This window comes from Struthio camelus, chromosome 3 (assembly GCF_040807025.1).
Source record: "Struthio camelus isolate bStrCam1 chromosome 3, bStrCam1.hap1, whole genome shotgun sequence".
Lineage (NCBI taxonomy): Eukaryota > Metazoa > Chordata > Aves > Struthioniformes > Struthionidae > Struthio > Struthio camelus.
In genome coordinates, this window is record NC_090944.1 from 94,957,789 (window position 1) to 94,970,329 (window position 12,541).

Here is a 12,541-nt window from a genome sequence, read left to right on the forward strand (position 1 = left end):
TGTTTATCCCATGCACTGGTGATAGCTAACAGTTCTTCTGTCTGCAAAGGTGCTCTCTGGAATCCTAAGAGCTCTCCATGCATCAACAGGAGTGCCCATGCAACATCCTGCAAGAGCAAACAACTGAGCCAGCCTCCGACATACTCTTGCCTATTCTCTTTCTCAGGAGTCTATTAGGATCTAACCTCTGGCTGTATTAATTATTCTGGAGCAGACAGAAGTATCTGTCTTATCCCTTTCACATTAAACACACTCAAAACGGGAGACCAGCAGTACTCCACGAGTGAAAGAATCAAACTATTATTGCAACTATTGCTTTCACCAGACTCTAGGACATTATCAACTCTATTCCACAAACTTTCTGTAATCCTCCCCCTCGCCTGTCTTAATTAATCCCTGTCTTCTTCTGTGCAGTATGAAGCCAACTTACTCATTCAAAAACCCCAAAATAACATCCTTGTTTCCCTGCAGACAGCCTGTAACTGGTGAGGCACTGGATCAGTCTCTCCAACAGCTCCATGTCGGTACAACCTCACTAGATCTTGGAGCGACTGATAATTAGACACAAGAATCAGGATCAGAAATGAGTTTTGTTTTGAAATTATTGCTATTCTTTCCTTCTCCCATGTGTTTGTCGCGCACTATTCTTCATTAAACAGCATCCAATTCTAATAACAACCATATGAGCCTATGTCAACTACCTGCTTCTTCTCTGTTCCTCGGAATGAACAGTTACTACTCCCTGTCCTCTAGAAAAACTGCCAAAATCCAGTTATTCTCCTTGCAAAAAAATCTTACTACATTGGTGAGAACAAGAGAATATGAGATGATGTTATAAGGAAAGATTTATATAGCTTTGCAATACCTTCCAAAACTTCTCCTTTTAATTTTTGTATTTTTTAAGAATTGTAACTAATTTTACAGAGCAACTCTTTGCCTTGTTCTTTGGAAGTACAGAACTTCTAACTTAAAACTCTAGCCGTTTATCTCGTCCTACAAGTCAGGGTTATGCTTTCACACACACTGGTACGTGTATATTTTTTACACTTGAGTTTTCTGTTACACTCAGCTAGGGTTGGCTTGCCACCTGAAGCTTAGACCCCCTTCTGCTCACAGTAGTAGCATGTCACAAGTAGTACTGCATGATTAATTCTTAGTTTTCTTTGAAATTCTGAATTTCTGCATAACAATGACTGATAACTCTGAACAATAATTAAGAAAAATAAATGCAAAAAAAAAAAGTACCTTGAGTAAGAGATTCATCAATGCTCTGAACTGAACAGCATTGCTTCCCTCACTAGCTCCACAGACAAGTAGGTCAAATAGACCCAAAAGAAGGTGCAGGTAGTCTTGGCTATCTTGATTCAGAGATTCAGGATTCCACCAAGTTTCTTCTAAAAATTTAGATTAGAAACAAATAAGACACAGTGGATATATATAACTTCAGAAACAAAAGAGAAAACAAACATATCTACAGTTAAAAAAAGACAAGACAAGACATTTAGCCGATTTCATGCTCACAAGTAAGAAATCTTTACTGATTTCAGTACAATATAAACAAAGGGAAAGGTTAGGAAAGCAAGGCTCGCTCGTTTTCAAGAGCTTTTAAAGACCAAAGAAATTAGCTTTCCTTCTTCACTTCAAACTGATGTTGAACAGATCACAGTCAAAGCCTTAACACCTACCTTTGGAAAAGGACAGAGGAGGTTTCAGGCCGTTAATGAAGCTCTTCAACAAAAACATGAACATAGCTGAATCTTCTGCATCAACAGTCTGACCACTACTGAGCTTTTCTATATATGCAGTTAACAAGTCCGCTGGCACCACAGTTTCCTGCGTTATTTCAACAGACCAGTTTGAGGGAATTTCCTGCAAATGAAAACTCATTCTAATGTATGCCTTCACAATCCCATGCCACAGAAAAAAATGACAGGATTTAGAACGAGAATTTCAACAATGCTTGATTTCCATAAGGATACCTCTTTTGAGGTTGAAGTGAATTTTTGATTTCACATTTAAAATTCATATTTTTGATTTCATATTTAAACTTGCATCTGCAGCTATGAAGTCTATACCTGCTATTACTGCCGTTATTAAGAGTGTACATAAGCAGGGGAACAGAAGGGTAAAATATAAATCTTTCTAAAATACCTCTTCAAAGAGATTAGATATTGCTCATAGCAGTTTGTGGACACTCAGTTTCACCCTTCCATCTAGCTCTGCTCAGGCAAAATAATCCACCCATTTCAAACACCTGTACATGTAAAATCCCTTTCACAGAATAATCTGAGTTCAGAATAACTAATTATCATGTTCTGCTAGGGGTGGGTGGGTGGGGGAGTGGGTGTGTGGCGGTGCACACAGAAATACAGCCCTGCTCACGTTGGTTTTGCTACACACAAAAGACTCCAAACTGTTTTAATAAGAAAAGTTAAAAAAATAAATGGGGACTGTGAGGAAAAAAAAAAAAAAAAAAAAAGCAAAAACACGCAGAAATATTCTCTCAATACCCTTCCCACTTCTCTGATGGCTCCTCATCCCCCTTCTCACCTCCCAACAACTGCAACAAGCGCTAACAAAACTGCCCGCAGAGCTGTGCAACGAGCCGAAACCCAGCAACCCACGATCAACTTTTTCAATATCGTTCTGAGGCTTTGCTCGAGATTGCAATTAATACAAGCTCTTCTTTGTACTCAGCTGCTTTTCTATCCTTCCCCTACTGAACAAGCTGGGAAACCCTTTACTAACAAAACTGATACTCCTAAGCTGAACAAGGATACCATACGATGCAACAGCACAGCTCACAGAAGTGCCCCAAACTCAGTGCCCGCCCCACAGCACTGACACATGGAATCACTTGGTAAGGTGATAGCCTGAAGCACAAAAGTGTTTAAACTTCCACTGTGGACTCCTTAGAGCAGTAAAACATAACAACAACTGTTAAATGACAGCTTCTAGTACTGCTGCCAAGGGTATGATTTTGTTTTGAAAACAAAAGAAGCCAGGATTTTCAGTCCCTCTCAAGGTTGCAGTTCCTCCTATGAAAAAGATCCTTCCCTTACAGAGGAAACATCACCTCCAGACTGTCTATACCTTACCTCTGCAGGATGACAAGCTTCAATATTTCTTATTTTTTCATCCAAGAAACGGAAAACTCTGATAGCCAGTGAAAAATAATCGTCCTTCATCTGTGAACTGCAGCAGCACTGAACAAGCACTGAACCAATTACATGAGCAGTTACTTTCTGCCTCACACTGTCAGACTCCGTTTCAGCAACGGGTATCAGATCATCAACCTTGGAAAAGAGAGGGAACCAACAAGAAGTCTCTAAGATGGTAAGACTCAGCTATGACTTTACACTATGTTTCATCTGCATGTTCAATTAAATTCCTGTTACTTTTTAGCATTGGTAAAAAATTATTGTGTGATGCAATGGTACTTTTGGAATCCGGGAATGCACAAACATCAGCGTCTATGAGCTAGCCAAAGATACACGTTTATTCTCTATAAGAATTTCTTTTCCCAAGAAACCAAAAATTCCTGGAATTTCGTAACACTGATAATTTGTCCAAACAGGTAACTGCTTCACGTGTTACTTTCCTTATCTTAAGATAGAAATCTATTTCCACCAAGATGGTATTGGAGTTATACAATAAATATATTTTCCTAGCAGCTTGATGATGACATTCTAATGGCAAGAACAGCACATATCAAGTTCCTCTGTATCACATTCCTTCTACTACAGTAACCACCTGGAAAGTAAGATCTCTTAAGGTTAGGGTAACATGGTGCACATACCATTTGCATTAGTAAGGAAGGGTCCCCTGAAGAAGTCATATTCTCAGAAAACAGCAGAATCATTCTCTTGTTGACCACACCAATCAACTCCGCAGACTTGCTAGTTTTAACTGCTTCTTCAAGAACTATTCCAAGGGGGTGGGGGGGAAATCAAACAAGGTGGATATATAAGTCACATATTGAAACACTGGCAGCTCAACTGTATTTAGAAACAGTGAGAAACATACTAGATAATTTCTTCACCACAGACTTGAATGCTTTTCCTGCTCAGTTCTAAGAGCTCTGACGTTGCCCCCACATATTACCTTCACTTATTTTCAACTTGTTTTTTTTTTTTATCCCTTGTTTCTCTTTGCTCTTCTCTGTATCAGGAAGTTTATTCTTCTGTGCACAAGAAAGTCTACCATTTCCTTCAAGACAGTAACTCTTTTTTTCATTTTGTCTAGTCACCTATTGCTTACAGCTCCCTTCACACTTCAGTTTAATTTACTAAGAAGGCTAAGCCTCAAAACAGGAGGTCTAAGAAAAGAATTCCTTGATGAATCACAGTGATAAATACTACCACAAGTCGACCTCATTTCATATCAATGTATAACTGTAAAACACAAGCAAACTCACAAGAGCTTTTAAAAAAAATTGTGATTGTACTATTAGCATAACTTGTTAATGACAGCCAGTCTCCTTCTATATGCATTCAGGTTCAATAAGCGCAAAGTTCCAAATTGTCACAGTTTTTCTTTTAATCAAATTAATTATAATTAATACTTTACCTTCTGGCCAACCTTTTAGTAGAGGGTGTAATGAGCAGAGACCAGATTCTGACAAACATACTGCCATTTTCCATTCTGAAGATTTTGAATTAGCATTAGTAATTACCATAAAAGGTAACAATTGCATTACTGCTTCATTTAGTAGTTCTTTTTTCTCTTTTAAAATCTCTTCTTTGACTAAAATTTGTATTGCTCGCTCCAGAACCTTATACCTAAAAGAAAAAAAAAAACCCAACACTGAAAAACTACTGCTCAGTCATATCAGCAACAACATTTCTTTGGTTTGGTCTCAATTTCCTATGCTTTTCCAGAATTCAAATAGCAAGTAAGAACAAATAAGGAATTCACAGGAAATAGCGCAAATAACTGCAAGTTGCTCTTATAACTCAGCATAACAATAAGTATTCAAGAGTTCAGAGTTAATTAATTATTTAAACAGAAAGAAAATAGACTGAAGAAAAACGTAAACATACCACTTTCCATCCTTTGAAAGATCAACTCTTTGAAAGATGTTCAAAAGACTTGAAACTACTGTTTCTGGATTGACTTGTTTCCTGAAAATCTGGAAAGTAACAAAGAGAAAGAAATGAAAGTATAATGAAATAAAACATAATTGACCGTATCAAAATGGGAAGTGCAACTGCCACACCAAGAGGAAATATGAAACATGACTGAACCAGTGATGAGCCCATACTAAAAATATTATTCATGAAAATAAATGTTATGTGGATGGGCAGTAGGCCCTCTTGATATGCTAAAGTAGGCAGAACTTAACTTAATGCAGAAATGCTTGGCAAAATTGGTAAACATACAATAAGCAGAACACTTTATAATTTAGTAAGAATTTTTACTTTACATAGCATATGATAAAAAAAGGGCAAACTAGCAAAAAACATTACAGTTTGGAAGATAATCACTCCCATGCTTCTATTCATATCTTTTTGTGATTGAGAATGAACGAACACACAAGACCAATTATACTATTGCTAATAATATTCTCAGCTACTACTAGCAAAAGTAATAAAGAAAGACTGTTACTGTAGTTGGAAACAATCAGTACAATGCATACCAGGGTCCTATCCAGTAAACCTGAGCCGGTGTTTAGGACTTGGCTACAATCAATTGACCAAATGCCTCTCATATGGAAAAACTCAACTGAGCACTTCTAACTAGAGTAATGACTTGTCACTGCCCCATTTTTCATCCAAAGGGCAGATGACACGGTTTGTATTTTTACAAAAGAACGTATGGGATACGCAGAAGCACACTTCAAATAATAATCAAAGATTAAAGTATGCTTTAGTAGCTACACACCAAAATATAATGCAAAGATAAAAATAAATGTGTAAGGAGGAGGAGGTAAATAACAAATGTGTGCGCGATGTACATCTCCTAAACGTGCGCTGCTTCACCTGGTTAAACGACAAAAGCCACAAACCAGACAGATGAGTAGAAGAACAGTCATTACAAAGAATAGCTTCCAGATAGACATACACAGAACCAGCTAAAACCTTACCTGATGCATCAAAATATATACACTTACCTCCAAAGCACTGAAAGCAGACATTACAACATCTTTGTTGTCATCCTTAAGCCGCCCAAAGATCGCTTCTTCTATGAAGGACTGATCAAAGCCTTCCTGGAAGAAAAAAAAAAAAAAAAAAAAAAAAAGGAAAAAACAGCTGGAAAAAACACTGTTGGAAGCATAATTTAAAGGTTTTAAATGAAATATTTTAATCTTAGTACAAGAAAAGTGGTAACATCATTGAAATCAAACCTCAAATAACAGTCAGGCTAAATTTCAACAACAAAAGAAAGAAAAACAGAAGTAGCCACTAACTTAGATTTTATCCTAGGCTACAGGTAGCTTCATAAACAAAAACTATACCCAGCTACTGGAATACAGGGAGCAATGGTGACAGGAGCTAACTGGAAACACCAAGAAAAACATCAGGTTGATATTTCTAAACAGTTTAATGTAGCACTTGTCTTCAACTGATATTTCTGGCAAACAAGTTTTTCAAGACGTTTTATGTTACGTAAGTTCTGCAGCTGAAAGATTCGAGACACAAACCTTTGATGTTTCAATAATGTCTTTCAAATGCTGAACAGCCAGGACCCGCACAGCCGGCTGGGGATGATTCAAACTAAGCAGAAGAGAGGTATCAGAGTCTTCCAGGAACTGAAATACAGATTTCAGAGTGACTCACTGCATGTTAAAAATACTTTAAGCATATGTAAGGATAATGACAGAGATTCAGCAGTCTTTTGGACCAGAAGAGAACCTGTGTAATTCAGACCACAAAGTGTCAATTGCACAACTGTTTCAAATATGGTCTTCCTCATATTGCCAGAGAGTTTTTGGAATATAGCTTGAAAAGTACAGTAAGCCACAGATACATTTTCATGCTAGAAAAACACTACACTTATCTAAGGATTCCGAGAAAGCTCTAGTGACAAAGCCAGTATGACAGAGCACAGATAGAAACTGTTAAAAAGGCATCCCTGCCAGTCCATTTGCCTGTATTTTATCTCAGGAACCTTAAAGGCTTGAACGGTCATATGCCTTCATTCTCCATGCCTTGTCTGTTTTTTTTTAAATCCACTTAGCTCAGTCACAGAATCTGTGCCTTCCTTAAACCAGTATAAAATATATTACAGCACTATTTTATATAGTTTATCTTTTCCTGTGTGCTTTCAGTCATTGCAAACAACAGTCACAATGGTAACCACTTTATAAAAAGAAAAAAATAACTCCAAAGTTCATTAAACAAATCTGTTGCACTCATAGTTATTCTGCATTACAGAAGAGTTTCAGTTACTCTTCAGAAACTGCACAGAAAAACTCTGTAATCCCTATATTCCTCTATGTTACTGACTGCGAGCATTGGTAAAATCAAGACAGCAAAAAGGACTGAACCACTTTCTCTCAACTGGGATAAATTTGTCACCTCCCCCAAAACGGACGCTTTGACACTTATATAGTTCTTGAGTAAGATGAGGCCTTGTTGAACACCACCATGTTATCATTATCTACGGGTACAGGATTAGTAATGGGAAAGTTCACAAGAGAAAAAATTATTAATAGTAATCAGAGGGGAGGTGGAAAGGTGTACGTCCCATCACAGAAAAAAAGCTCACACTCATGACTGTTTATGATAAAGGGGAATTCTAAATATCTGATAGGTTTTGATTTCATCACAGTTTTGATCAAGCCCCCGAAAATCACGCTTCAATAAGGGTTTTTGTGGGGACGGCAGAGATGCGTTTAAAAAGGAACACAAAAAGGCGCATTGCCAAAACACCAGCCTTCTGGCAGTATAACCAGATAAGAGCTAGATGGAGGAACTGACCTTTTACCCACCTTATATTTGCCACAGCTTAACGAAAGAGAAATAAATTGGTGAAAAAGCATTTGGTCAGCCTGATCTGTAACGTCTTCCAGATATTCCTCCAACACAGAATCTAAAGCTTTAGGATACCTGCCAACAGAAAAAAAAAAAATCCACAGAGCGTTACTGAAGAACATGTATTTGCTAGAGAAATACAAGGAAATACAAGGAAGTTGAAAGCACCTGTCTGAACCAACTACTATAAGTAGCTATGCAAAAGCAATCAACCATTATGTCTTAAAGCAGATGATATGCAACCCTCCAAGATAAATAATGAACAGAAAAGGTCACGGTACATAGCAAAAAGCCATATAAAGCCAGCAGCTCTGTGTCCAAGTACCACTGAAATGACAAAATACACAAGGACAGATCGCTTAAATATAATTTAGACAAAGATTAGGAGTCAGTTGCTTTTACTGTATTTATTTGGGCAACAACATTGTCCTTATTATGCCTAATAAGTTAAAATTATAGTTGGCATCATCAACCTACACGCTGTGGCTCTGTCACAGAAAAATGGAACTTACTTTCTCTCAAGAAGTCTGATAAGAGGAAGCAACTTCTGATTGAGTGCAGTCATTTTGGTGGGATTAGATTCAATCTCTGTACCATAGGAGATAAACTCTTCAAGAATCTTGCTAAAATTGCAAACAAAAAAAGTCATCGTTTTTAGGACAACAGTTTTCATTAGTGTTACAGAACATGCTGCTTAGGAGGTTACAGTTAATACACATTAACTATTACAAGTATACCTTTGCCCCTGGCCTGAAGTTTCACTCTTTGTCTCACCAAATACTCCCGTAACTGCTTAAAGGGTGGCCGTTTTGGACTAGTGAATGCCTCAGTTTCAACATCCAAGTTTGGAGTTAACATAAGAACTCAAAAACATGACATTAAAAGACATGGTCCTACAATTCTAATGACACTGTCAGATATTAGTTACTATACCACAAGTGACTGTTGTACAATGGGGGGGGGGGGGGGGAACCTAAATTAACTCACGAGGCCAATAGGCGATCTAAATCCTTTTCCAGTGTTATACTCTGAAGAATAGCTTCAAGATGCCTGATGTAAACACTGTTCTCTCTCTCCTCAGATTCTTCTTGTTCATCTAAGGACAAAACATATAATCATAGAAGATGAATACCAGTTTGAGAATAACCTCTCCACACTGATTAAAACTAACTGCTGATACAAGCAGTGTCATCTGGTGAGCCGAACGCTGAAGACAGCGATGTTTATCCAACGCTAGCACTACCTCAGTGTGTGCTGCTAGCAAAGCTTCATACTGATGTCATAAAACGTTAAAGGCTGTATCTCTACCAATAAATTCAACTACAGTTTGGAACATTCCAGATCTGCTATTCACTACCTGTAGCAGCAAATTGTTAATCATGTTCTCCAGCATGAATCTGGCCCTTTTCAACTAAAGGCCTTTCCCAACCATAACTGGGCAATTAGAGCAGTCCACAGTGCATGCAGCCACCCTGTTTTGCAGACTTACTAGCACAGACACAAGCCACTGCATGACATTCGACCTCACTGCCCAGGAGCATTCCCAGGCACATTTAATTTACTAAGCTAAACACAGATGTCCACCACTTAAACTACATACGGAGTACATGGGAAACTACATACGGAGTACATGGGAAACTACATACGGAGTACATGGGAAACTACATACGGAGTACATGGGAAACTACATACGGAGTACATGGGAAACTACATACGGAGTACATGGGAAACTACATACGGAGTACATGGGAAACTACATACGGAGTACATGGGAAACTACATACGGAGTACATGGGAAACTACATACGGAGTACATGGGAAACTACATACGGAGTACATGGGAAACTACATACGGAGTACATGGGAAACTACATACGGAGTACATGGGAAACTACGTAACAATGATCTTCTATGTACAGGATTGAAGTCATGGATTTTGCAATACTGGACTTGTTTAAGAGTCAGAAACATACATCAAAGTAAATGCTAAAATGTTGCCAATCGACATCTAAATCATAGTGACATAGATTTAGCAATGCCTAAAACAGCATTCTCTGTAAGAACTGGGAAAACAAAACACAACATACAGAAAAAGCACAGCCAGGTCTTCACACGTATTTGTGCAGTTTTTACAGCAGGAGCAATTAAAATTACCCAGCTAAGACATTTACCACAGCAATCTGCCTACAAGACTCTACAAAACACTTAATATACATGCTAACTTACCTGTATCACATTTAATGACAGCGCAAACAAGATGAGGCAACAGGTAACCCAGAAGAGGAGAGATATCATAGCTTGCTGAAAGGCCTTGCAAAAGTGTTACCAGCTCTAGGTTGCTGCACAGATAATTAAACGGCCTGCACAAGAGAACAAGGAAGAGAGGGGAAAAAAACGCACATTGGTTTACCAACATTATCAAACACGTAGAATTCCTAAGGATTCAGTTTTCAGCATCAATCAACAACCTCATTGTAAATAAACGGTCAAAAAAACTAAAGGGTTCCAATTCCCAATTGCCAGAGCTGTACTGGCACATTTCATATTCTACAAGAAAATGGCCTACTGCTAGTCATGTTGAATACAGCTGCTGCATCACCACAACCAACTTCCTTATGCTTTCGATAAGTTGGCAGTACAAGGAAAAACATTTGCATGGATCGCATGAAAACCTATCCTCAGAAACACCTCTAGGTCCTTTGGCTATGTACAATTAGACACAGTAAGTTCCAGGACCTATGTGGAAAAAAGAAGGTAGGAAGCAGAGCATTGGGAAGAGCACATCACCTATCCAGTGGTAGCAAAAGGAAGGGAGGAGAAATAACAGCTCAATGACAGGAGCTCCTCAAAGAGCAAAGTAATCTCTCTCCCTGCTAATGAAAGTTCCTTTCATCTTATGTGCCTTCAATCTCTTCCAGGATTCCCATTGTAAAGATAACCTTTTATTGACAGGCTTCAGTTTTGCATGTTGAAAGCAATCCCTTACTGAAAAGGGTGACAGCTGGGGGACCAAAAACCACAAACTTGCACCACAGAGACTATAATTTACTGTAACGATCATACAAATTCTCAAAGCAAGCAGAAGAAATCTCAGATTCCTTTGAAATATCAGCTATCCAAGAGCTGATATTTCCAATGGGGAAATACTCCTTTAATGAGCTGGATGAAAACATTCAAATTATCAAAGTGCAGTCTAAGCTTTTAAAAGCGCGGGGAGGAACTCAATTCACATGGACTTACTTTTTCCCAAGGTTGTCTCCTTTCTGAGTTTGCAGAAGAAGGTTCAAACATGCCACCCCTTCCTTGGCTAATGAAGGCACTTTAGACAATGTCTTGCTTATTTGTAACATCAAGGAATGCACCAGGGAGGTCTCCACTGTCACTTTTACTGTCATCTGGCAGATTATCATGTATGTTGCAGCTCTGTAATCCTGTACAGAGGATTTCAGACCCTAGGAAAAGAGACAAAAGATGCTTTTTTGACACACACAAATAAAAAAAAAAAAAAAAACAGCCCAGGCATATTAATATAAAAATCATTTTCATGCCAACATCCGTGGAATCATTCTACCTTCTTTTCAATGTGTTAACTCTTAAATAAACCATGAACTTAATTTTAAGAAGAAAATGCTGTCATATATGGTCCAAACGTACGCAAAAAGACACACATTCATTAACAAGGCAACATTCCTATATACTGGAGCAAAGAAGGCAGCAAAGCAAGTTGTCCGCTCTGATTACACTTCATTGTTTACCACAATAAGCCTCTAACATGAAGAGGGTTATTTAGGCTGGGTATACACAGCTCCACAGCTGCCTCTCACAGCTCCATTCCTCATGCCGAGTAGGAAAGAGTTCTTAAAGTGCTCATCTGAGGTTTGAAGAAACATTTACTAGCCATGAACCTTCACCTGCCTAATGTTTCAAAGCAGGGTAAAAAGTGGTACAAAGCATTTCATACACACTCTAACTTGCACAGCTGTGAACGTCTCTCTTGAATGTTAGCTGCAGGAAGCACGTTAGCAAAACACAGTACACGTCAACACACAGGAAGGAAAACAAGGCTTCAGGTACCTTTTGGATGTAAGGGAGCAGCATGGAGACTATAGTGTCCGTTACTTTCTCCGTGGCCCCAAGAGCAGACACAATGGTGGAGGCATAAAATGCAAGAAGAACTCTCAACTGAGCTGCGTTGCCAGGATACTCTGAAAAGACCTAGACCATAGAAAAATAGCTGTTCAGACATCAGGAAAAGTGTAAACACAAGTATGGCTTTCCCCAAAAGTGCAAAACTTCAATCCTCCAGCATATAAACTCTACCAACTCCTACTAGCATGAGTGAAGGGATCTCCTCCTCCAGGACCCATGCTACTAGAGGCTATTACTCCACTTTGCACACTGCACAGAATGAAATGGGTACTATTCCTCAGCCACTGTAGTTTACCATAATAAGGTAACTTAAACCACTTGTGATTTTGGTGCAATACTCAGGACTGTGAACTGGACAACTGAAAAGTTGGCTGATGTATGTTTAGTTTTAACACCCCTACTATATGTTTGAACAA

The 12,541-nt window shown here is 38.4% G+C and overlaps 1 protein-coding gene across 1 annotated transcript in view; it reads right to left on the reverse strand.

Moving 5' to 3' along the window:
- The window catches only part of HEATR1 (HEAT repeat containing 1), a 40,888-nt gene that overhangs the window by 22,392 nt on the left and 5,955 nt on the right, over nucleotides 1–12,541 (reverse strand). The window contains exons 6-19 of the mRNA XM_068939222.1: nucleotides 12,051–12,191; nucleotides 11,217–11,428; nucleotides 10,203–10,336; nucleotides 8,964–9,072; nucleotides 8,489–8,599; nucleotides 7,934–8,051; nucleotides 6,644–6,751; nucleotides 6,113–6,208; nucleotides 5,043–5,131; nucleotides 4,570–4,781; nucleotides 3,800–3,924; nucleotides 3,099–3,296; nucleotides 1,686–1,869; nucleotides 1,246–1,394 (exon numbers count right to left, since the gene is read on the reverse strand). Of these exons, the coding sequence (XP_068795323.1) occupies nucleotides 1,246–1,394; nucleotides 1,686–1,869; nucleotides 3,099–3,296; nucleotides 3,800–3,924; nucleotides 4,570–4,781; nucleotides 5,043–5,131; nucleotides 6,113–6,208; nucleotides 6,644–6,751; nucleotides 7,934–8,051; nucleotides 8,489–8,599; nucleotides 8,964–9,072; nucleotides 10,203–10,336; nucleotides 11,217–11,428; nucleotides 12,051–12,191 (1,986 nt within the window). The remainder of the gene's footprint in view (nucleotides 1–1,245; nucleotides 1,395–1,685; nucleotides 1,870–3,098; nucleotides 3,297–3,799; nucleotides 3,925–4,569; nucleotides 4,782–5,042; nucleotides 5,132–6,112; nucleotides 6,209–6,643; nucleotides 6,752–7,933; nucleotides 8,052–8,488; nucleotides 8,600–8,963; nucleotides 9,073–10,202; nucleotides 10,337–11,216; nucleotides 11,429–12,050; nucleotides 12,192–12,541) is intronic.